Here is a 26,620-nt window from a genome sequence, read left to right as displayed (position 1 = left end):
AAAAATATCGAAAAAGAAAAATCGAAACCGAACCGAATTACCGAATGCCCAGCCCTAATTTTTTCCTTAGCATTCTTGCTAACTTTAGATTAAAGTCAACAAATTTTCCTCTTTCTTTAACAGATAACTTGCTCAATTTACCTTTTAATCTTTTTTTCTCTTGGATTAAAATCACCATTTCTCAAGTCTAAATTAAGCTACCAAAGATGGCTTGCATTTAATTTGTGCATCTTAAAACAAACCTTCAATTCTTTCTACCTTGCCTTGTGGATTCACGAGTGCTTTATTATTAATTGTTGTTGCACCTAATAGAGGCAATTTGAGGGTATACTACACCACTTTCATTTTCACACAATTTCTTCGTAAGTGAGATGAGTTACTTCTTTTGATTTAAACAGGGATTGTTTTTTTATGGATGAAAACTTACTATACATTAACGCTCAACTGATCTCAATCATGTAGGAATTTAATTTCTCGAATACTTGTCAACTTAGACATACATAAACCAAGTAAATAATAATTTAATTATAATAAAGATACATATATAGACAACTATATTAAATCTTTATGCTCATTTCAAATTACCTAAAAAGTACAAGTTTTATAAAGTAATTGTCAGATCAGTTATATATATTGCATGAGGCGGGTGTTGCTGGGTCAAAAATTTGCATGTCCAAAAGATGAGAGTAGGGAAAATAAGGATATTGAGATGAATGTGTAGGCATATTTGAAGGTATACTAATGAAATAAAAATGTTTGAGACAAAGTAGGAGTGACTTCCATAGTGAACAAGATGTGAGAAGTGTTAAGGTTTGCCTCGAATTTTCTACCTTATTTAATTTGAATTCTACTACAATTGTGCCTTAATCAAAAAAAGTCTTGTTGAAAAAGACTTCCATGTTTGGTTAATCCTGTCGAAGGAATTTTTTTGAATTTTTATACATTGAAGATCATTTCTTTCCATAATAACACAATAACATCCACAATGTAATAGTTTAAGAAGTAATTATTTTCTTTATAGCTTTAGTAATTTTTTTTAATAGTAGTTTCTTATATGTAGGTCGCTTGGTTAAACAATATTAATATATAATGATTGTTTTAGTATATTTTTTTTTTGTGGTCTAATTTATCACTGTCATGAGTTGCAATTATCGACTTTCGTATGACACCTTGATTATTTTGACCCAACAAGAGGCAAGACTGAGATGGTTCGAGCATTGAAGAGGAGATGCGTAGATGCCCCAGTGAAAAGGTGTGAGGGGTCGTTATGGCGGTTATGAGAAAAAGGTAGTTGTAAGGCAAAGCAATATTGAGGAGAGGTAATTAGATAGGACATGACACACTTGTAGTTTATCGATGACATGATTTTAGATAGGAGTTAACACCAACACAATAACATGGTGCTACATTAACAATCAAGAGTTCGAAGAAACTGTCAACACACTTAGGGTGCCTTTTATGGTCAAACATTAAGAGTATACTTTTGCAACCAAGTTATCTGAACAAGAGGTCAAACACATGATGTCCTCTGCAATAAATTGTTTAAATTCAGAGAGAAAAGGCTATAAAAAATTGAGATTATGGTGATCATTGGGTGTGCTTTCGCTGTTGATAATTCACTAACTAGAACTCCTAATTGAATTTTATTAGGAGGGTATTAAACATATCAGTATCTTGTACATTTGCAGACAAGGTGCTCAATCAATTGTCACAGTGATCATTTGGACACATTGTCCATTCTGATGTGAGAATCTAGAAAAGCCTAGAAGTTGAAGAGAAAAAGATTGAGGCAAATTCAATATTCTATCTCGCCGAAGTTTATAAATGCGAATTTAGATCAAGAAATTGAAAATTGTCCTTTTAGATTCATCCACGTGTTGTTGTCCTAGTACAGAAAAATGTATCTTTTCATTTTGCAATGTAACGAATTCTGGTATGAATGACTATGTAATGTATGTTTGGTTTCAATTTGTTGAGAAGTTGGCTTTAAAATTGTGATATTATGTGTCGATGGTTCAAATATGTTATACATTCTAAAGATGAAATTACGCATTGGACAATATAATCTAAAGATGAAGTATACATTTCTTCGTTTGATATAAAATAGAATTGAAGATAGTTTGGACAAAATATATTTCATGATAAATATTTCAATCAATAAAAAGTCAAGTATCTTGTATTTAACCTTTAGCAAAAGAATCAAAAGTATATCAGATTTGCAGAAGAACAACACTAACATTGCAGCAAATTTGCAACAGAACTGCATGAAAGCAGCACCAAAAATGCGCCAAAACAGTACCAAAAGTTCTTCAAATCAACACCAGAATTGCACCAGAAAAGTATCAAAATAGCATGGGAAATGCACCAAAACAGCTAGACTAGATTCACACTGCTACAACCCTAAAGTTGCACCAAAACAGCAGCAGAAAAGATCCAAAACTGCACTAAATTTACACCAAAAAGTATCAAAATAGCATTGGAATTACACCAAAATAGCAGCATCAGAATCACCTCTAAAACAACATTAGACTTGCACCAACAAAACCACCAGAAAAGCATTGGAACTGCACCAAAAACTGCACGATAAAAACACCAAAAACAGTCCCCGAAATTGTATCAAAACAGTAGCATCAAATTTGCACTAAAACAACACAGTGACAACTGTATCAATGTGCGCCAACTTCGTGAACTATGGCACACTAGATCCCATTCCTGGTGCACCATGTTGCGTTGCTATGACGACCCTAAGCAATATAGCTAGCTCTACTAGCATTTAGACTCAACAATCCATCTGCTACTGCCATTGCCCACTTTGCCTGGTTTTTGTGGTGTTTTTCTTGGTTTCACAATTGACTCTTAACACTAATTGTGAAAACTATCATGAGTTTCTTACCACCTAATACTTTGCAGTTTCTTTTTTGGATCTAACCATCCACTATTATAATCTCTAGATTCAGGACCAACAATTGTGAGTGACAACTGACAAACCTAAAACTATCAAAAGCAAGCCTATTATGCAATGCCTTCACAGAGCGAATAGCTTTTCATGGTGTGGAATTCCTCCTCTGTTCAGATGTTCCCCGGTTTCTATGAAGATCAAATTTGTTACTTGATCTCCGGTGAGCATATTTATTATCATCAGTCTCCGCCCTCCTAGGAGATCGAGAGGTCCTCCTCTGTTCAGATGTTCCCTGGTTTCTATGAAGATCAAATTTGTTACTTGATCTCCGGTGAGCATATTGATTATCATTAGTCTCCACCCTCCTAGGAGATCGAGAGGTTCTTTCGTTGGTTCTGTTGGAACTTCTTCCTGCCGAAGTCTTCAATGAATTTATTGGAAGCTTTCTGTCCCCATATCTTGATCGAGCATCTTGCTCACTGTTATTTTCTGCTCTCCAAGACGATCTTCCTGATGGCCTTTCCACATCTCTATTTTGATTTCTCCCCAAGGATGTCCTCGGAGAGGTAGCTGAAGTATTCCTATCATAATCTCTAGTCCTCGAGTTTAATCTTCGGCTAGGCTTCCTATCATCATCTCTTGTCATCGAGTTTCTATCATCAACTCTTGTCATCGAGTTTCTATCATCAACTCTTGTCCTCGAGTTTAATCTTCGGCTAGGCTTCCTATCATCATCTCTTGTCATCGAGTTTCTATCATCATCTCTTGTCATCGAGTTTCTATCATCAACTCTTGTCCTCGAGTTTACTCTTTGGCTATGCTTCACATCTCTAGCCTCATTGTCCGTCTCATCATCATGGTAGTCATTATGCACATCATCAGAGTCCTCATCATAATCTTCTTCTTCATCATCTTCATTATCAACATCAGTTTCCTTTGCATCACCTTCTTTCAGATCATGACTACCTTTTTTCTGCACTTCTTTCGATTTTTTATCCTCCGTAACCTTGTTCATGAGATAAACATACTTAGACCTCAGTTCTATCAACGAGTTCTTCTGAATTAACATTCCCCTTTTATAGCCCTCCTTCAATACCACAGTATGTGTGTCGATCTTACTTGACACATAGAATATCCCAGGATGCAACAACAATGCCCTCTTAAACCTAGAACGAAGTCCCAAATACTCTCCTATCAAAAGCAAATTATCTTTCTCCGCCTTCTTCCCAACACAAAGACTAAGAATTTCATGCAAAATTATCACTGCCCACTTATCAGCTTCATCACTCTTTTCAGGAAGATTCTTTACATTCACATATGGCGAAATATAAGGCAATTTTTTCCATTCATCAACCCATTTCTTATACTTCTTATCCATCTCAAACCCATTCGAATACTTCAAATCAAACTTAACTAACAAATCCTCACTTTCACATTTCACTGCTTGTTTTTCCAAAAAGGAAACAGCAAGTTCATGATTCCAACAAACTAACTCCAACATTGACTCATTATTCACCTGAAAATAATCCGGATATTCTGGTACTATAGTTTCCACAAAATTATTACACAAACCCAAATCCCATTTAAGCTTATCAATAACATGTAAAGGAATTTTATTAATTTTACCTATCATCAAAATCTTCAAAAGCCTATCTGCAACATCTTCTTTGTAACTCACACTTTGATAGAACAACTCTTCATCTGAGTCAATACTGAGAATTTCTGGGGTTAACTTGATATGGGGATGTATGTTTATGCTAGCAGGGAAAAATTCTTGAAAAATTGAAGGATATTTTCGGATAAACTCAATGGGGCGAAATGGGATTTGTAGAGTATCTTTAGATTGTGTGATGATGTTTAAGGGAATAGATTTCGATGGTTCAGATTTGATAAGATTCTTGATGTTGAGAAGTGGTTTGAGATTCTTTTCTCTTTCGACAGCGTGGTCCAATCCACGATCTCTTACATGTTTGATGGAAAGGGCATCGTCGAACAGTGTCCGCCATTGTTGACGCTGGTGGTGGTGAGTTCGACGGAGGAGGAAATGCATGTACATAATTTGGAGACTGCTACTGCTGCTGCTGTTTGCAAGGGTTTAAGGAGAGCTTCTCATTACTTGGGGTTTGTGGGGGTATTTTGGAGAATTGGGCAGTTATCTATCTATCTATCTATATATATATATATAATAGGGGAGGAAAATCAGCATAGTGTCAGCGTCACAATTAATCTTCAAATTTCAGTATTTAAAAAATCAAATTTATAAAAGAAATATGATTATTTATTTTAAAAAATTACATGTCAGCAATGAAGAAATAACATATCTTTATATTATTTAATATTTGATTTTAAAATATTAAAAATAATTATCTTTCTAATAATTTATTTTCTAATTTAACTACTTCAAATTTAAATTTTGAATTCAAATATTAAAATGTATTAATCATGTGATTATATATTAGCAGGAGACGTGGAGTGGATGGAATAAGGAAAAAAACAAATTACATAGATTGTATTACTTTTAAGATATTTGATTTCAATATATTAGGAGATAAAAATAAAAATTTAATATTCATACAGGTTCTGAATCGTGATTTAAACATTTTTTTTAAAAGGCAAAATAACAAGAAGAGAAAAACATTTATAATATACAAATTACTAAAATTTCAATATTGATTGCCAAAAAAATGAAATAACAAATATGAAGTTTTAGAAAAAATGAAAACAAATTATATCCACTATTACACATTGAAAACTTAATTAATTTTAAAAAAATAAAGATCTAAAATTTAACTTTTAGAAATAAATTTTCTTTAACATTCACATTTAAATATCATGTAATATTCATACTCAATGATCGATTATTAAATTATGCTAATTTACTATAATTATGTTGTAAATTAAGATAAAAATATTTATTAATACATTATAATATAGTGATAAAGGCATACAAAACGTGTATCGCACTATTACATATCATTTTATTAATATAATTATATTTAATATACTCAAACAAATAAATATAATAAATTATCATAAATAAATTTTTTAATATTTACGCATACTAGTTTGATTTAATATAAAAAAACATTTGGTTCGTGCAAAACATGTGTCAGTTATGTTAGGGTAAAATCAGCAAAGTAGATATACCCAATTGTGAGTCTCTTCCTCTAGATTTCTCTGATTTAACAACAAAATCAGCCCTTCTCCTCTTAGTCTGCTATTGGTATTATTTGGACGTAATCTTGGAGTTTTCTTCTCAAGGTAAAATTTTGTTGTTATAACTGTAAATTGTTTTGTGGAATGTTTGATTTTACCCGATATTGTGTTTTTCCAAATTCTGAATTTGAATTGTATGTTTCCATCTCGTTTTTTTGTTGTTGATGTCGTGCTCTTGAGTATGTTAGTGGGAAGCATATGTCTTAGAGCTTTTGCAGGGGCGGGGGTACAATTTTATTTTATTTTTAAAAAAAAATGCAGGATGCGGTGGGTACGCTGGTTGGGTTCTGGTGAGGAAGTGAATAAAGGTGGTGCTATATGTCTGCCCAGGTTATTTTAATTTCCGATCAAATGATTTCTGTTTGTTAGAGCTCAGCATTTTCTGTAATGTGAATTTGTTAATTGGTAACACTTTTTGTTATTGAATTTGCAAGGTTACATTCTTGTTCATGCTTTACTACTGTAAAATTAGCCTCAAACCAAATTGTTGTTTATAATAATTAATGAATCACAATATGATTTGAAACTTATATAGGCCAACGTTATTTTTGATTCTGACCAAGAGTGTTATTGTAAACAAAATGTTTATCTTATTACATATGTTCTACCTGTGTTTACCTATTAAATATCAACAAAAGTTTCTTAATTTTACATTTATATCTTCAACTGTATGTCTATCATGAAGAATTGATGCTGTTAGAAGCAGAAATCGTCTGAGGTTTATGCGGGGCAGGTTCATCCGAGGCGGAGTAGGGCGGGGTAAAGTCTTGGCGGATTTATGCAGATCTGCCCCGCACCACCCCATTTGCCATCCCTGCTGCTAGATTTTTGAAATATGTTTATACAATATATATGGAAGATCCATTATGATTCTCCAGTTCAATAATATAACGTCTATCGTGAGAAATCTGCCTTGTAATAAATTAGTAAATTATTTAACATTGGGAGTTTATTATGCAGCCACAAAACACATTTGTGTTAAAAGAAAGGACTCCAAATTTCCCTCAGTACTGCTCATCGCTCATCAAACCTGCTGGTCTATTGGTTTGGCTCTTTTCAACTGCTGTTTATATTAAAAAACACATTCTTAGAGTGTTCTTCTCATCAAGGTAAGGTTTTATTTTTGTACATGTATTAATGAATTTGGTTCTATGGTGCATCTTATATCTTTGTTGTTCTCTTTTTCTTCTTTGAGCGTTGTTGTTGTTGGTATAACTAACTAATCGAGTATTCAGGGAGGTTCATGGTTCACGTATGAGTATTATTTATCTGCTTAGTAGTTTCCATTAAACTTTTTTCCGAAGGAGTTTTTTTCTATAACTTAAGCAAGGTGAGTGGTCCTTCTAAAAAGTTAAATTTGGACGGGCTGCTGAACCATTTTTTTAATAAAACAAAACCAAATCCACATTACAAAATACAAAATGGAATCACAACTTTCCAAAAAAGAAATCTAAAGAGTCTAAAACTAAAACTGGGTAAGTGGACATGGAAGCTCGCTGGAGCTCCTCAATCTGCTGGAACCCATGTCTTTGTACATGTGTGCCTTTATTTTTGTGTATCATAGCTCAAGGGCATTCTAATCAGCCACTGTCATACGATCAACTATCTTGGTAGATTGTACGAGATAATGGTGTTAATGTGCTAATCTTCTTTCTCGTTTTAGCTAGTACCATATAGCAGAATTCTAAGGTCCTCTCCGAGTACTATGATCTTGATGCCAAATAGAGTCTATCTCGAGGATTATTCAATGGTTAAAATTTCTCAAACATTTGCTCCCACTCTCTCAGAAGTAGTTGACAATAAGATGTGGTAAATAAATTTCAGCTAGATCTCTTATCTGGACTCTATGAATTTTGTGTCATAGCCAGATGTTGTTAGTTACATGTTTCTGGTGTCCAGGTGCGTACGTACTTCCATATGTTAAAAACATTCAATAGAATGAGCAAAGCTAGTACCACACAAAGAAACTCTTTTCGGTATATAAAGTTTAATGCAATAACCCATATGTCGTCCTTCAACCTGGTTCTCTTCTTTGAATAGTCCTGATTCTAAGATTTGGGGGACTTTGACTTGTCAAGATTTTGTTTCTCCTTCCTGCACTAGGCTGTTCGGAGATGGAGTTTAAATTGAATTTCACCTGTTAAATTAAAAACCATGTTAACTTCTGGGAATTTTTTCAAATTCCACCATATTGAGTGCAATCACCCCATAGAATACCAAAATGTCAAAAATGAAGATAAATATATAACTTTTGAATAAATGTACTGGTCAATATATTTGTACTACAACAGTCATCGGATGAAGATTTGTGCTTTAACTATCTGATACATGAGTAACCAAAAAATATTAAGAGTTTATTTACGAGTTAGTGTGTACATGGAGTCAGCTTTTGACAATTTTGTCATATTATTCTAACTAAAGATGCTCCCAACTGAATAAACTCTCTTCTGAGTATTGAACTGTAGCTACGCTTGCAAACATTATTCTGATTGCTTCACTAAGGTTAATATGGTACTACATGGGATATTTAATTGAGATACGGAATCTGATTTGTTTTCTTAAGAAATGTCGAGCTTAAATATAATATGATCTTATGTGACTTCTAGTTTGATCCGTAAACATTGTGTGTGACTGTCAATTTCATATGAACCATAAATGCATTTTTTGGCCTACTTGAGTTACTTCAAACTATTTGAGGCAGGTTTTGATATAATTTGAATCATATGTGAGTTCTTAGAGAATGTTTTGGTTATGACATGTGAAATAGGGTTGTATGTTATCACCTAGAGCCATATGTTGAATACTAATGCTAACTTGCATCACCTATGTGCCATGAATCAAGTGTGGAATAAGCTCGGTTAACTATGTGAACATAGACATAAACAAATATGTTTGCTGCTAGTTGGAATGTGAACTGAGTGCCTTCATTTAAGTGCTCGGTGATGCTGACGCTCAATTGTTATGTCTCTTGCGACAGCTTTTGTGAAATGAATCTAATATGTGGTGTTTCAAGGCTGTTGATTGTGGCATTGTGAAGTGCTCCTAAAAGGCTTATCAACTCCTCCATCTCCCAGTCTTGTATGTTTCTTCTGAGGTTGGGGTTCGTTGAGTTCCATCCCTGTGTTGGTGTATTTTAGCGCCTGGTTGATTTGCAATCTGGAATATCTCAGGGTAGGCAACCTCTAGAAGGGTGTTACCTGACCACTTATCTCTACAGAAACAGATGTGTTGGCCATTCCCCACAACCAGGTCTTTGTGTTGTGAGAACATCTCTCATAGCTTGCTTATGCTTTTCCAGCTGCCAACCCTATATGGTTCAGTTGAGACTTTAGAGAACCAGTGACTCGGTGCTCCATGTTTGTCAATAATGACTTCCTTTCATAGGCACTGATCCAGCTGAGTGTATCTCCATAGCCACTTCATTAGTATCTCCAAGAAAGTTCACCTACATTTCTTCAATAATTCAAAAGAATAGAGCTCCTGCCACAATTTAAGCTGAAACTCCAAGGACCAGAGGGAAGTTTGTAAATTTAGGCTCCTATCCTAGTTCAGCACGAGTCGAGGAATTAATGACTACTGTAGCATGATCATCCAAACCAATTGCTAAAGGATTTCGAAAGAAGTCAGTTACTAGTAAAACCCTCTTAACTTTTTCTCAAACTTCCCACTTTTATTGACCAAGTCCAACCTAAACATTACCTGATTTTGCTGGGTTTATTTCTTAAGAGGATGCATCTCTTTGCTTTGGTGATTTGTCCTATTATCAAATGATTTCTAGTTTGATATTCATGTGTTGGCCTGTTGTTCAGATGACTTAGTTGCAGAAGTGTACTCTTAATGTTTGAACGTAAAAGGCACCCTAGACGTGTGCACCCTAGACGTGTTCACAGTTTCTTCAAACTCTTGATTGTTAACTTAGCACCATGTTATTGTGTTGGTGATTGAGCAAATTATATTTTATCTTTATTACATTCTTACCTGCCTTCTATTTGTCGGATTCTTTTGTCCTTTGTACGCTACAATTTGTTATTTCCTGTGAAGTTTATATCTGATGGACTTTTAATTTATATACGGATATGTTGTGATTGTTGTGTTTGGAAATGGAGTGCTAACTTTTCTGCTTAATCTCATTCTTATCAGTTAAATCAATGTCAATTTTGGATGCATGACCTTTTGCATCTCCTCTCTTGATTAGTTGAGCATAAGATTATACTGAACTTTTAGCTTGTAATTCTTTTCACTTATAGTTTGTGGGCTGGGAAAGTAGTTTCTTCACTCTCGTTCAGCTTATTCTAGCTCAGTATGGCCATAAAGTTTAGGTTGTAACTTGATCATGAGCGAATCTGTTGATGTTTCCCCATTGTAAAGGTTAGAATGTCTTTCTGTTTTCTGTAGTACCACTGCAGTCAATAAAAGCATTGATATATACACAATGAATATGTCATTTTGTGAATGACATTCCACTCATTCGTAAAGAAGAAGCATGTAATCTTGTTGTGGTCTTTAATGTATATATATTCAAAGAAACTCCATTAGTGTGAAATTAGAAATTTTGTGAAGAGAGTGTAGAAGTTTTTTTCCGATTGTGTTAAGGGCGAGTAAAATTAAATATACATTTATAATATCAAATATTTAACCTGTGTATGCTACCTAATTTTTCAACAAAGGGTGTACACCGGACTATCCTTCACCTAAGGTGGCTCCGCCAATGAGTACTAATTAAATCATGATTTAAATACCTCCTAGACCCAAATCCTCAAATAAAATACGCCATCCTCCTGTTTTTTTTTCCACTTCTTGACAACCAATAAAAAAAAAGGCTAATTTTATTATATTACTTTGACTTATTATAAGTTATCTCACTCATTGAAAAGTAAATTGAAAATGATTAGTACTAGTACTTAATAATAAGAGTAAAATAGATATAAAACAATAAAATATTTTTTGGTTTTTAAACTTGACAAATAAATATGAAATTCTGTTGCTATGATGACTATTTGGTTTACGATTTTTAGCTTTGATATTGTCTTCAAGTTGATTGCACAACTCCAATTCATTTAAAAGCTTTGTTTTTTTGTGAGGGATGATATTATGCAATTATATCACAGTAAAATGAACCATTTTATTATAAAGTTTTGCAATTTGCATAAGAGTGAGATGTACCATTTATCTATGAGTGAAGTGAACCATAACTCCGTCATCTTTCTAACTTTTGGTTCTTTGACACTTGATCATCTTATCCTCTTTAACTTTTAATATTGCTGCAGGTAGCTGCTCTATCTTGTTCTGGTTGAATAACTTTGATAAAAACTACTAGCAAATAGCCAAATATGATTGACACATGCTGTTTTGGGGTTAAACGTGTTTTTATATTTTTGGCTGATAGGGGTGGCTTTTTCATTCCCTCTTTAATGAATGCTCTTTCAAGTTATTCTTGATGGGGTTACAGCTAACTCAGTTATAACTCCTCTTTTCCGGAAACTTGTTTTATACCTGGTGACTTCTTTTATGAACTGTCCAGCTGCTCCTAGGCATGACCTCCTGTCCACACAAAAGGGTTGCACCATTGCTACATACACCCGGTCAGCAACTCCAAAGAAGGAGTGTTGAGGTTTATTGACTTTTGTCTTTGATTAGTAATTGTCCAGGCCAAAAGCCAATCAAGTGAATATAGTGCAGTTTAAGTAAATGTTTTATTCTTTGTTCTGGGTTAAAGATTTCTTAGAGGATGGATCTCTTTGCATTGGTGATTTGTCCTATTGTCAGATGATTTCTAGTTTAATATTATGTGTTGACCTCTTGTTCAGATAACTTGGTTGCAAAAGTATACTCAATGTTTGAACATAAAAGGCATCCTAAATGTGTTGGCAGTTTCTTCGAACTCTTGATTGTTAATGTGGCACCATGTTATTGTGTTGGTGATTGGACGAATTATATTCAACCTTTATCATATTTTTACTTGCCTTCTGTTTGTCATATTCTTTTTTGTCCTTTGTACGCTACAGTTAGTTATTTCCTGTCAAGTAAAACATCTGATGGACTTTTAGTTATATCCGGATATGTTGTGATTGATGTGTTTGGAAACGGAGTGCTTACTTTTCTGCTTAATCTCATTCTTATCAGTTAAATCAATGTCAATTTTGGATGCATGACCTTTTGCATCCCCTCACTTGAATAGTTGGGCATAAGATTTTACTGAACTTTTAGCTTGTAATTCTTTTCACTTACGGCTCGTTTGGTGTGAGGGATAAGCATAAATAGTCTTGGGATAAAAAAATAGTCCTAGGATAAAATTTAGATGTCTTGTTTGGTTGACATGTTTGGGATAACTTATCCCACCATTTATAGCATAGTGATGGGATAAGTTATCCAATATACATGGTGGGATAAGTTATCTCAGGATAACTAACCCCAGGATAGTTTATCCTGGGATAATTAGTTCCCAACCAAACGACCCCTTATAGTTTGTGGGTTGGGAAAGTAGTTGCTTCACTCTCGTTCAGCTTATTCTAGCTTAGTATGGCCATAAAGTTTAGGTTGTAACTTGATCATGAGCGAATCTGTTGATGTTTCCCCATTGTAAGGCTGACGCCCTACACGTCATGGAAAAATCGTGCTTTTTATCTATAGTTATTAGCATCCCATGAAGTATGGAAATAATGACTCTTCTTTCCAGCACTTTCAGATTGATAATCTTGCTGCAACAAGGCAGGCTTAGGATGTTTAGGTCTCTCTTAGCTTGGAGGTGTATGGTAGATGTTCACCATATATAGTTGTATACTTTTTTTGTTGAGATAAGGGCAACTTTATAGTTGTATACTTTTTTCTGACCATTGTATAAACATACTGAGAGAGAGAGTGTAATGTGGTGGTTTATTTTAGCAGCACATTTTAAGCTTGTCTGCTAACCTTCTAGCAAATTGATGATGAAGCTGAAAGGACAGCTCTAATCTTATTTTGTGTAACAACAATACTCGATGTAATCCCACAAGTGAGGTCTGGGAGGGTAGTGTGTATACAGACCTTACCCTGTTCCGATATACCCTCAAGCTCAAATGAATTAGATAAGTTGTTCTTGAGCAATGAGCATCATGCATAGGCAAAAGGGAACGAAGAGGCAAAGCCTCCATCTTCCACATATCTTGCTCATCCGACTATCATGAATCACCAAACCTGCATTCCGGCATCCAAGTCATAAACTTTATGCTTCTAAAGTCCTCTAGTTATGCCATTTCCCTAACAAGTAAATATCATCTCACCTGACCAGTTAAACCCACCCATCCACTTAAGAAAGACAAAAAAACCAAGAAGTCGGACCTTGTTTCGAGTTCATTGACGTGGTCCACCTTGTCTATTATGCTTAATTATGTACATAAGAGGCTATATACTTCAGATTATGAAGCCTTTTGCATCAACTTTGAGTTTCTTGTAGCTGAAAGGAGGAGGATTTGGAAAGGCACTCAAATAGAGACAAAGGGATCAACATTGTCCTTTATATTTGAGTTAAGACTGGGGTCTGAGATATCACTAGAGAAATAAACTCAAAGAATTCAAACAAAGTGCTATTTCAAATCATTTAGCTTTTATAAGTATACAAATATGAGGTATCACAAAACATAGACCAAATGGCATTGAAACTTTTAGTAATTAGCATAATGATGCAATCCTAATCCGCTCATCCCCACAAGCTAGGATTCATTTTTAGAATCAAATATTTGAGCCATTTCGAACACATTTTGGAGAAAAAGCTCAAAGAGGTAATAAATCTCTACATACCTCAATACTCTTCCCAAATTTAATTTCAACATCCCAAAGCCACTAACGATAAATCCAATTTGTATCAAGAGTAGTTCATTTAAACTCAACATAGTCTATTTAGGGCTTAAACTTTGACTACCAAGCCCAAAATAAAACTGAAGGTGCTTAATCACCCTATTAAATCCATCTATCCTTGGCATTCAATAGTCTATTGGAGTCATTTATAACCCAACATGTATTTAAATAGACATGGAAAGCAGATGTAGTGTGTCTCCGGGAAACAAAGCTAACGGGGGATATTACAAAGATATTGAAGGAAGTTTGGACAGACCAGTTGCGCAAGATACTCATTTATTTGTGGAGGACTAAGTGGGTAAGGCCAGGGAACATAAAAGGAGGATTGCTAAACTGTTGAAGCAAGGATGACAATGCAACCAAAAAGGAAGGAAGATGGAAGATTGTCCCTGCATGCATTTTGTGGACAATGTAGAAAGAAAGGAATAGGAAATGTTTTGAAGACAAGCAGAGCAACTTGCTGGAGTTTAAAATGAATTGCTTAGCTCTGTTTTATTTTTGGTGTAAACAGAAATTAACAGCTCAAACAGAAGATATTTTTGACATTTGAGACTATTCAAGGAACAACAGATTGATGCTCAAGTTGTAAGTTGTAATACTTTTGAAGGGGGACTACATATTTTGATGTAGTATACCTGTGGATATATAGATTAATTGTTGCCATTCTAAAAAAAAATAGACAAGGTCACTACTTAGTGTCTTCCCCAATTACCAACATTAATGGCAACCTAGGGTTTCATTTAATACCTTTATCCTACCACTTTCTACACGTATAAATAGCATTTAAACACTTACTTTGTATTCATTAAATAAGTTTCAAGTGGTAGCAATTACCTTTGGTTGCAAAACCTACTCAATTTCCCTTTTGAGTTCTTGAATTATTGAATGGTATTAGCGTTAATCTACTTTATTTAACACAAAATATGGTGACAATCTCACCTTGGATATCCTAAGTTAAACCTTCCCTCTAGTTCTCCCAACACATAGCCAAATATTGAAATTTGAAAATGGCAAAAAACTCATGATCTAGGGTATATATAGAGACTGAGCCTCTCGCAGTTGGACTCGGATGTGAGCCCATCGCCGAGTCTTTTCCTTTGTCTATCAGGTTTTTTTCCGGTGCAAACTTATCGGGTGAAGCTTGTCCTGGCTTAGCTTCTCTTGCAACGAGCGTGTCTTGGAGCATAAAACCACTGTGGCTTGCCTCAATCTCCCTCCCAAGCCTTGTCATGGCTCTTTGGGCACGAACCTACTTGGGAGTGGAACCTTGTTCCATTTTCCAACTTCGACGATTTTAGCCATTTATGCTATGTTCATACACTTTCCACACACGTGTAAATATTTGCATACCTTTCCACGGTATTATTCTCATTCATGGGTCTAGTTAGAGACCTCCAAACAAACTTAAAAGCATTATGAAATTATTCAGAATCAGGCATCAACGTTATCAAAGGTGAAATGCGCCGAAAAGCTCTAAATTTGGGATCCCAGCCTTTAGTGTTGAAGATTAATACACAAAACTGTTACCTTTGTCAAAAAAAAAAAAAGCTCTAAGGTTTGTTGGGGATTTAAGCGCAAATAAAGTGTGGGATTTAACAAAAAGGCACAAAGGGAAAAAATACAAATATATATGTTTAGTCTAAGCCTAATAATTATAAACATGAATAACAAATATATGACCAAAGAAATTGATTTTTTTTTTGATAAAGTGAAATTTCAATTGTTTAGTGTCTTCTCTTCAAAAAGGGCTTGTTGGCAAGGAAAGTATGTCTTAAAACCTTGATGACGACACTGAAGTGCACATAAAGCGAGCCGAGGCGCTCAACATATTTTGAGCCTCTCTTCAGGGCTTAAGCGCGCCTTTGACAAAACTGTTTAGAATGCTACCCAAAAGAAGGCTTTATAGAACTTTTTCCGTATTTTTCCCTTGGCAATGAGGGAAAGGTGTAGAATGGACTATAGGTGATAGTAAAGCAATTAGCTTGCAGTAGTTGTGTTAACTGGTTTAATTTGTTGTTTTCTGTTCAATCATAGCGTAGAAGTTTTGGTGGTGACAACCAGGGAAATCTCAACCAGGTGTAGGGAGTTTGTATGAATCCGGAGCCAAAAAGGCAAGAAAATTAGCCAAAGATTCTAAAAGGGCAACAAAATTGAGTTGATAACCAAAATGGCAACATTTAAACGGTCTAACAAACACCGTCTAAATTAGGGAAAAGGAGTAAGGTGCGAAGTACGATACGCCTTATAGGGCGCAAGGCTCCTGCGCCTCTTTCCTTTTTTTTCTTTTTTTTAGTTCATGTTTAATGTTTTGTTTTTAGTTAGTTTTTTCTCTCTTTTTTTTTTTTACTTTTAATTTTTGTTTTTTATTTTGAAGTTGTTCCTATTTATTTTGCATGTGATTTTTATTTTTATTTTAGCAAATTATTCAAAATAAAAAACAAAAATTCAAAGGAAAAACAAAAAAAATAAAATTTATAGTAAGATTTTAAAATAAATAGCAAGATTGAGGCGCAGGAGCCTTGCGCCTTGTAAGGTTGCGCAGCCATGCGCCTTGCAAGGCGCATCGTACTTTGCGCCTTGCAAGGCGCATCGTATTTCGCGCCTTGCTCCTTTTTTCGTAATTTAAACGGTGTTTGTTAGACTGTCTAAATGTTGCCCTTTTGGTTCTCCACTCAATTTTGTTGCCCTTTTGGAATTTTTGGCTAATTTTCTTGCCCTTTTGGCTCCGGACTCGAGTTTGTACTGATCCGCTATGTTGCTTGGACTCTCCAAAAATGGTGTTGCACCCGTTTCCGGACTTCCAAAAGTGCAGTACTTTTGGAGGATTCAACATGCATCCGGCAACATTTTTGAAAAGTCCGAGAAACATAGCTAATCAATTCATTCTTTTTCATGTATTTGGCTGTAGATGCTTACATACTCCTTATTCTGTATACTTTCAGGTTTAGTGAACCATAGTTTTCGATCCTTCTGTTTTTAGTTTTTTTTACAATAATGAATAAACTGACATGGTTTTAGACGTAGACTTCATGAGTAATGAGTAGTTTTAAAGCTTACCCTCTTTCAGAATCTTTTCCTTTTCTGACCACCCATTTAATATTAGGAACTATTTTGTCTGGGTGATATAAATCTGGTTATGAGGATGAGAGCTCATTACTTGATTGCTTTAATGATACTCCTTAATCACTGTTTACTTTGTGCTTCACAAAATTAATTTTTTTTCATGCAACTACCTAAGAAAATGATTTAACACCTGTTGATTAATTTAAGTGACAGATCAAGAATGATGTTAGGTTTTACAGAGACTAGCATCTGTGAGTTTTTTCTCCATTGTTGTTGTATGTGTTTTGATCTTTTTCTTTTTCGTTTGTGTAGGAGATACCATTGCAATTTTAAGGGCAGAGTTGAAAAGTCAAAGGAAACATGTCAAAAATTTTAAAAAGAAATCCCTCTGGTCCAAGATATTAGAAGAGGTAGCAAGTCAGTGCTGCTTTATATATCTCTTTAATTCTTGAATTTAAATAATCGTAATTTGATTACTATTTCTTAGTGCACCCGTTAATGATACATATTCTTAGCATGATAAGGTTAGACTGTTCTAGATTTATTAATCAAATTTCTTTGAATATTATACCAACTGGTTTACTCGTTACTGAAGGTAACAGAGAAGCTTGTGGACATTGTGCATTTCCTTCATTTGGAAATCCATGCTGCATTTGGCTGTGCTGGTATGCATTTGAACCTTCAATTTAACTTCTCTTATGGTGATTTTTTACTGTCATGTAGGGGCTGGTTGGAGGAGTGATTGTTCTTAATTTGATATTTCTGTTACTTTCTTAACTAATGCTTGCATTCAAGTTTTTGTTCTGTATCTTCAGAGATCCTTCCTTTTTTTTTATTGAACTTTTATGTTGAATTGTTAAAAAACATGAAAAAACTAGCTCACCAACCATTCAATTTTCCATGACTATTGCATGGAGAGTCTATACTCTAACTTGCAACACTCACAGGAAAGACAACGTTAAGTCGAGTTACAGTGAGGTAGTTTAACTTACCAACCAACCAACCACCTATATCTTGCAGGATCACTAAGGAGCTACCCCTATCTTTGTAGAAGGTTAACATTTGGATCCATAGGAGTGTCTATAACCTATCATTCCTGTCTCCTAAGTATATCTAGAACATGTCATTCCTGTCTCCTCAAGTATCTCTAGAGCATACTTCCGTTGTGAAATAGTAATACCAGATATAGAATAAGCGACCTCAATACCAAGAAAATATTGTAATTCCTTAGATCATTAGTCTGAAAGTGCTAATAGAGATTCTGCTTCAAATTTGGTGATACAATATTGTTCATTGCATGTGATGACTATATTGTCAACATAAACCACCAAGTAAATGCAAAAATTCGGGTCAGAATGCTGGTATAAGACAAAATGGTCAGCTTTATTGTAAGTTATTCCAAACTCCTGAATAACTATGCAAAACTTACTACACCAGGCTCGAGGAAACTGTTTCAGACCATAGAGTCACCGCAAACTTCATAAATATTTGTCTAATCTTGACTTTGATGTAACATCCTCTTAACTTATTCTTGTGAATTCAGTTTCATTGTAAGTTATGCCAAACTCCTGAATCACTATGCCAGGCTCGAGGAAACTCTTTCAGATCGTAGAGTGACCGTAAACTTACCAAATATTTGTCTAATCTTGACTTTATTGTAACATCCTATCAAGCTGTCTGTTGAAAACAAATGGTTTCCTGTTGTTGAAGCATGTCTAGTGGTCAGGGGAGATTCCTTGATCTTGGATGAATTTTTGAGTAATCTGTTACTAGTTATTCGAACAACAGAACTAGAGTTCGCAGATTATGCTTATTGCTCAATACTTGTCTATGATGTTACAGTTAATCTGATTGTACAACTCATGGCTGTTTCAATGGTCCCATTTGAAATGGTATGTTTGGAATCATTTTGGGGGACAGAAACTCATGAGAGACACTTGCGAACTTCTTTTGTTGAATCATCATCATCTTAAATTTCTGTTTTGATTTTGCACAATGTATCAAGTTAATTGTAATCTTGACTAGACTGCACATGGTTTAGTGACTAGACTGGAAAGTTTGTGGTTTCATGATTGCCATAGTGTTGCTGATCCTTGCAGATGGAGAGAAATCTATGAAAAACAACAACCAGAGGTTGGGATCTGCTGGTCTTGCATTGCATTATGCGAATATCATCACTCAGATTGATACACTTGTAGCATCTCATGCTTGTTTTTAAAAAATCAACTATCATCTTCAGTAGTCTTGCTCCAAGTATTTTTCCCTTACTTCCATCTAACCCACTTTTGGTCTCTATTAGTAGTGTGATGTTGTGGAATATGGGACGAAATTTCTTTTCTTTCTCCAGTAAGCTAAAACACCTTTTTGGTGATCATATCAACAATCCTCATCCTTTATGTTTGTGTGCTCTCATTTAATCATCATCTTTGATCCCAAATTATATGCTCTAAATTGTTCTTCAAAGACTCCCCCGAAATATGTGGAACTCATCAATTCGCTATTGAATTTGTGAATTTCAAACCTTTGCTTGAGGCTGAAGTTGATTTCTGCTAAGTTCTAATATTTGCAGACATACTAATGTGCAATTGAGCCTTTTTTTTTTTTAAAAAAAAAATCCTTTTTATTAGTGATCCATTTTAAAATTGCCTCTTAACTTTACTCGAACTCCTTCAGTTTGTAACCTAGTTGCTTTTTCATCTTTATTCTGTTGTTACACTTTGGGACATGTACAAATGCACTTATTTCACTTGCTCGAGCCTCATTTTGATTCCTTTGATGATAAGAGGTGGACCCATGTGGAAGGGTGGGGGTGCTCGTGCACCTGTTAGCTTCGAAAAAATTATGTATATATATGTATATATACCTAGCGAAATAGTATATATATTTAATTTGCATACTAACATGCAAAAGAAGGCTCATGGCATGTTGGTTGCATCCTACTTCCCTTACCTGTGACCCTGGATCGAATCTCAACTCTCACTTTTAATTGTTTTTAAAAAAATAAATTAAATGGCTTATAATAGCCATGGAAAACAGTATTCGCAAATGGGAGAGTTGAGAATCGAACCTGCAACAGTTCCTGAAGTTTCTCTTCGAAGTATATACTCCTAAAAACTCTGTGGAAGTTTATACAAAAGATTTTTAGGATAATAACAGAACAAAGTATTTGGTTTGTGGAACTGATGAAGGCATATAGCTGATTAGCTGACAACAAGAGCTAGTTTTATTTAAAATTGAAGAGGAACACTATGGTGATGGAGTAATGTATGGGTGATCCAACTAGGTGATCGTTCTTGGACTTAACTATCCACTTTTGTTGTAGAGAATTAGGAGAAGATGAGTGATGGAGTACTCTTGGGAAGATATGAATCTTTGAACCGACTCGTAAAGATACTCTTTGGTATGGTCACTTTTTACGATACAAATGGGGACTCCTAACGGATTGTAGTTTTCAATAGTTTGTTAGTATGTAAAACAGCTTGGAAGATATTTTCATTGGGAATATTCCAGTGCAGTTGGAGTAATCGTCAATCATTGTAATACAGTAATGAGCTTAGACTAGAACTTACAGGCATGGTCCAATGTAATCATGGTGGACAGGTTCTAAAAGGGATGGGAATTTACTACTGTCTTGTTTTGGGAAGAAGCACATTTTTGTTTTCCAAATTGATACGAGTCATAAACTAGTGTTGTTATAGAGGAAAATCAGAATTTTTTTATTTTTTTTTGATAACCGAGAAATTCGTTTGTGACCCGCCCTTTGGACCAATCACAGCCTTCCAAACTCGGTGGATAATGGGCCCGCCCCTCTACCCTTCTCCACTTAAATATCGGGCTTCGCTTTGCATGGTGTGGGGCTTGAACCTGCGACCTAAGTCACAAATCCTCCACCTTTTGCCACTTGAGCTAGGCCTTGGGGGCAGGAAAATCAGAAATTATATGTCGAAGTTAAGAGAATGAGGATGACCAGTTGTAATGCAGTGAAATGAGCCATCTGGCAGATAGTAAATGTTTCTTTACTTGCATCCCCCATGCAATTGTTTGTCCTGTAACATGATCCTACAAGGAATTGAGTAAGTCCGCTGATAATAATAAAGCTAAATGGGCATTCAGAAACTTGTAGGACGTAGTTAAGAGTCAGAGATGGAGTAATGAGAACTTGACCGTGGTTTTGGTGCCAAAAGTAGGATAATTATGGGTGAGAAAAAAATATCGAATATAAGAGAATAAATATATATTACTTGCCATGTGCTGATATTCTTATATCAAAAATCCATGCCCTAGAGACAGAATGTTTGAGGAACATCTCTGAGTTGCGGGTATGTGTGAAAGAGATACAGATGAATCCTTAAGTGAGTTATATTTCAAGAATTCGTCATGTTTGTCACTAGTTCCACTGTTGACTGAAGTACGAAATCCTGAAGGTGCTTTCTGATTTTTGCTTTCCATTGCCATTTATGATCAGAAAAGAAGAACTGGTCATTAATTGACATTTTAAAATCATAGCCACATTAGCTAATTGTTGAATAAGAACTGTCTATGCTTGATTCTTCTACCAGAAACACATTATGCCTCAACATCTATCTTTGGATTTGGGAAGTGATAGGCAATGGGTTTCGTTTTTTCAGCATGCTAGTGTCAAACTTAATGTTCTCTCACATTTCCGACCTTGATACCAGATAGATGTGTGATAATCTCTTTTTGATACAAAAATTATTTCTTGGTTGTACTGCAGGCCAGAGATCTCATTTTGAGGTTGATGGAAGAGAGAGATTCCATTCTTCGACAAAATGCCAAGCTCAACCGAGACCTGGTATCTGATGTTTCTTTCTTTTTCTTTGGATTAATAGACGGTTCTCTATATATATTAAACATAGTTAGGCATCATTACAAAATACAGGGTTCAGACAGACTCTGGAGTGCCGGGATTGGTATAGATAACTGGGATGGATCTTTTAAAAGGAGTTCCTAATATGTGTAACTGAAAAGCATCGTAGGCTTGTATATGGTGTACAATATGGAAAGAGAGGAATTCTAGATGTTTTGAAAATAAGAGCAACTCTATCCAACAGTTGAAGATGAATTGTATTTTGCTCTTTAGTTTTTGGTGTAGACAGTCTCACTCTGTAGAAACTGTGAAAATTCTAGATGTATTAAGCTCCCTATAGAAGACTAGAATAGCTCCAGTTTCTTAAGAGTCTTTTGATGTAAATATGGTGCAAGTACAACCAATGTACTGAATGATCTTAACATTGATAGAAATACACAAAGTTACCAATTTCAAAAAAAAAAAAAAGCATCGTAGGCGAACAAGGAGGAACTATCAACAAAAATATGTCACCAAAAAGTTTCTTCTTTGCTACTTCCTTAGCTAGTAAGTCTGTGACGTGGTTCTGTTCTTTGTAGCAGTGAGTCAGCTGAGGTGCTTGTAGCATCACCGTCAATAACCTGCATTCATCCATAATAGTAGAGTAAGGTCTTTGTTTTTAAGGAGTAGATTAATTACCTCTAAGGAGTCAATGTTGATTTTTTGCGGCATGTAGTTATTTTCCACAGTGATCCTCAATCTGTAGAGCAAGGCACAAAGTTCAGTCATGTTGTTAGTAGCTTTTGGAACACCTTTCATGAATCCAAGAACCCAATTTTCGCTGCTATCGCTAAAAACCCCTCCCATACCTCCAACTTCTAGATTACCTAATGAAGAGCTGTCCATATTAAGCTTATAGTGGTACCTTCTAGGTATTTCCCAACTAACCGCAATGGGCATATCACTAGTCTGGCTATTTGTTCACAAATGGATTTCCATAGCCCTTGGGCTGACATTTTTATAAGGGAAAATGATTTTTATTATTTTTGAAAAGTATTGTGGGACTACACTGGTATGTTGTTGTGGTATTGTCATTTCCAGTGAGCCTAATGTTTCAAAGACAAAAAGGTAACAGGTCTTTCCAGGTTATAAACCTATTTACAGTCCTGCTGCTATTAATGATATTCCAAGTGAACCCGAGAGGCCTGGTCTTTGAAGCAATGATTATGGGAGGAGTTTATGTTAATGCTACTAGCATTCGTATTATTCCAGAAGGAGACTGCGTTAGTGCGGCAGTCAAAGAAAATGTGTCTTCCCTGTGTTTCTGCATTACTGGTCAATGGTTTTTAAGTAAATTGATGTTTCCTTTTTCTGTCTGCTAGTTTACAAGTTCCAGATAATTTGATGTGCATGGTAAGCTTGAAGGTCATTAATCCCCAGTTATAGCAGTAAACAGGTCCGTTAGAAGGTGGTAACTGTTAGAGACTAGAACTTGACCAAGTTGATTTTAAGAAACTTTATTGTGCAATCAGCAGAAAATAGTTCATAGACTACTTAGTTTTAGTGTGATGACCATAGGCTGGTGATTTGGCCTAAGCTGGGAACTTCATAGCAAACTTGGGCCTTTATCTGGATTTTCTTGCAACAACTGTTTGAATTTAGTAGGTGTGCACAAAGAAAAATTACCATCTGTTGTTTTGACATTTTGGCTAAGATGATTCTATCATTTGGTTCTGTTTGAAACCATTGTCCAGGAGCTTCTTAGGCATGGATGTCACGAACGTCGTACTGGAGTTCGACTTTTGTACATCTTGCTGGTTAGCTTGGCTGGTATTCTTTTGGGGTTCATTGTCAGAAACGTTTGATGACCTCACAGCTCTGAGATTATACTCTCTTTCTGGTTTCTGTGGGCAGGTGTGCGGGGTGATTTGAATACTTTCTAGGAGAACTTTTGTACATCTTTTTGAGTCTGAATTGCTTGCTAATTCTAAAGTATATTAGTTGAATATTTTCAGTGTCTTGGGATGATAGAACTATAGTTGTGGTCCTAGCTTTGCTTTTACGAGGTAAATTTTATTTTATAAGAAGTTGTACTGTGAGACTGAAAATTGTAGACCTGCTTACAACATGAACCACTGTCCAGTGATCAGCAGGGAGGAGCAACAAGATTTGCAGAAACTTTTTGAAGAAGATGAGGTCTTGAAAGGCCTCAAGGCACCAGGTCCGGATGGGTATCAGTTTCTTCGTGAAATGTTGGGAGATTTTAAAGGAGGATGTGATGGCTACTATCCAGAACTTCCATTCTCAGGAAGTTTTTGAAAAGAGCCTTAATGCAACTTACATTGCACTCATTCCAAAGAAGAATGGAGCCAAAGAATTGAGAGATTTTAGACCAATCAGTCTCATTGGAAGTGTCTACAAGCTAATTTCCAAAATTCTTATAGAATGGCTAAAGAAGGTGATGCCAAAGCTGGTCGACACTCAACAAATGGCCTTTCTGAAAGGAAGACAGATCACTGATGTTGTTCTCATTGCAAATGAATGTCTTTACTCAAGAGTGAAGGCATATGACCATGTTAACTGGGAGTATTTGCTTGGAATTCTACATAGTATGGGTTTCGGGAGGAAGTGGATTAGATGGATAAGGTTTTGCATTAGCATTGTCAAGTTCTCAATACTGATAAATGGTTCTCCTGAAGGTTTCTTTCCGGCAAGCAGAGGCTTGAGACAAGGTGATCCACTCTCACCTTTCTTATTTTTGCTAGTCATGGAAGGCCTGAACAATATGATTAAAACAGCGCATAGGAATGATTGGATAAGGGGTTTTAATGTGGTCAAAGAGGTGAATACTAGATTGGAAATCATCCATCTGCAATATGTAGATGACACTTTGAATTTTTGTGATGCAGAAGACGGCCAACAAAAAATTTGAGGATAGTTCTCATACTATTTGAGTCAGTATCAGGGTTGGACACTAATTGGAGAAAGAGACATCTTTCCAATCAATGATGTGCCCAAGATACAAAATCTGGTGGATATTTTGGGTGGAGAAATAGGACAGTTACCAGCAACATACTTGGGTATGCCTTTGGGTGCCAAAAGCAAATCCAAAAGATATGGAATGGAGTAGTGGAAAGATGTGAGTAAAGATTGTCTAGGTGGGAGTCTCAATATATATCAAGAGGTGGTAGATTAGTGTTGATCAACTCAGTTTTGGATGCATTACCAACTTACTTGATGTCAGTTTTTCCCCTTCCTGCAAAGGTGGAAGAAAGAATTGATGCTCTGAGAAGTAACTTTTTGTGGCACGATGAGAAGCAATATAAAGGTTTCCACCAAGTCAAATGGAAGATATTGCTACTTTCCAAGAAGCAGGGAGGACTGGCCATCAAAAATCTTAGGAAGCAAAACATAAGTCTTCTCATGAAGTGGTTATGAAGATTTCTTTTAGAAGGACAATCTTTGTGGGGTAGGGTAATCCAAGCCAAATATGGGAAGGAAGGACCCTGGAAGACTAAGGAAGTGACATCCACATATGGAACCAGTTTGTGGAGATCAATTAGTAACTTATGGCATGGCTTCTATGCAAAGACATAATGTAATGTGAACAATGGGAGGAAGATCAGGTTTTGGGAAGATAACTAGTTAGGGAATGGAAGTCTCAAACGCTTGTTCCCAGATATTCATCACATGAACCAACAACAAGAGTCGACTCTTTATGAAGTTTGGTCCGAACATGGATGGAACCTTACCTATAGAAGATTGATGCAAGACTGGGAGGTGTAGAGATTGGCTGAATTTTATGGAACACTTGATCAATTCTTAGGATTCAAGGAAGGAGAAGACACTCTTACATGGAATTGTCATAACAAAGGATTATTCACTGTTAGTTCTGCATATAGAAATATGAATTAGATGGGATCTCAAGTTAACTTTCTGCCTTGGAAGCTTATATGGAAGGTTAAAATACCATATAAAGTGGTAGTTTTTACTTGGTTGGTAGTGAAAGAGGTTGTACAAGAGAATCTTATGAAGAGGGGAATACAGATGTGCCCAAGATGTTTTTATGAGCAGGTTGCAGAGACAATTAACCATCTGTTCTTACATTGTAAAGTGGTTGGCCAGCTGTGGAATTTGTTTACTAGCTTCAGAGATATAAGTTAGACTATTCCAGAGAGAACAGGACAGACTCTAGAAAGCTGGAATATGCCCTGCTGGAATATGGAGGGCAGTGCACAAACAAGAGTGGATGGAAAATTGTCTCAGTAGTTATTTGGTGGACCATATGGAAAGAAAGGAATTCTAGGAGTTTTGATAACAAGAGCTGCCCTTTGCACAAGATTAAGATGAACTGCATTATCGCTTTTTGCTATTGGTGTAGTTCAGAGTATATAGATGACCATGTGGCTATTGTAGACATTCTAGGGTCCTCATAAAGATGAAGGAGGATCTAGGATAGTTTTCTTTTTTCTTTATCTTTTGTTTATGCCAGACACACCAGTGTGGAGGGAGGCTATGATGTAAATTTTTGGATACCAGCTTTGAGCTGATGATTGATATGCAAATGTTACCTTTATAAAAAAAATAAAAAAAAAGAATACCACATTGAGCTGTAGCGTGTATTGAACTATCATGTAGGTGTTTTTTGTTTCGAAGCATGACTACCAAACGAGTTTTGACTGAAAAAAAGTTCAGCCTGCTAAAGACAGGTAATGCTAATAGGATAGAATTGTATCTGTTTATGTGGATCCAAAGAGCATAATACTCAATCAGAATGATTACTGTTAGTATTTCCAGAAAAC

General features: G+C 35.5%; 1 protein-coding gene and 1 long non-coding RNA gene across 12 annotated transcripts; one reads left to right on the top strand and one right to left on the bottom strand.

Moving 5' to 3' along the window:
* Positions 1-2,914: 2,914 nt before the first annotated feature.
* On the bottom strand, positions 2,915-5,030 carry LOC102586642 (protein ROOT PRIMORDIUM DEFECTIVE 1). 2 transcript variants are annotated; one of them, XM_006357850.2, is made up of 2 exons: positions 3,689-5,030; positions 2,915-3,562 (listed from the first exon to the last, which is right to left on the bottom strand). In XM_006357850.2, the coding sequence occupies exons 1-2, from the start codon at positions 4,953-4,955 to the stop codon at positions 3,045-3,047; spliced, it is 1,785 nt and encodes a 594-aa protein (XP_006357912.1). In that variant the 5' UTR covers positions 4,956-5,030; the 3' UTR covers positions 2,915-3,044. The 2 variants fall into 2 exon arrangements, with proteins under 2 accessions (XP_006357912.1, XP_006357911.1); XM_006357849.2 differs by having other exon boundaries at positions 2,915-5,030.
* Positions 5,031-5,999: 969 nt separating this feature from the next.
* Positions 6,000-26,619, top strand: LOC107062716 (uncharacterized). 10 transcript variants are annotated; one of them, XR_001474798.1, is made up of 9 exons: positions 6,000-6,160; positions 6,377-6,445; positions 7,076-7,224; positions 17,324-17,421; positions 17,607-17,676; positions 19,111-19,144; positions 21,747-21,824; positions 23,834-23,884; positions 23,962-26,619. It is a non-coding gene; the product is annotated as an uncharacterized lncRNA (long non-coding RNA). The 10 variants fall into 10 exon arrangements; XR_001474799.1 differs by lacking the exon at positions 23,834-23,884; XR_001474794.1 differs by lacking the exons at positions 23,834-23,884; positions 23,962-26,619 and adding an exon at positions 23,573-23,824 and having other exon boundaries at positions 19,093-19,144.
* The last annotated feature ends 1 nt before the right edge of the window (position 26,620 follows it).

This window comes from Solanum tuberosum, unplaced genomic scaffold (genome assembly GCF_000226075.1).
Source record: "Solanum tuberosum cultivar DM 1-3 516 R44 unplaced genomic scaffold, SolTub_3.0 scf00255, whole genome shotgun sequence".
NCBI lineage: Eukaryota > Viridiplantae > Streptophyta > Magnoliopsida > Solanales > Solanaceae > Solanum > Solanum tuberosum.
Note: the sequence above shows the minus strand (reverse complement) of the source record. Positions and strands in the feature narration are given on the sequence as shown.

Coding starts and splice junctions, on each gene's coding strand:
- LOC102586642 (XM_006357849.2), bottom strand. CDS start 4,955: ATGTACATGCATTTCCTCCTCCGTCGAACTCACCACCACCAGCGTCAA.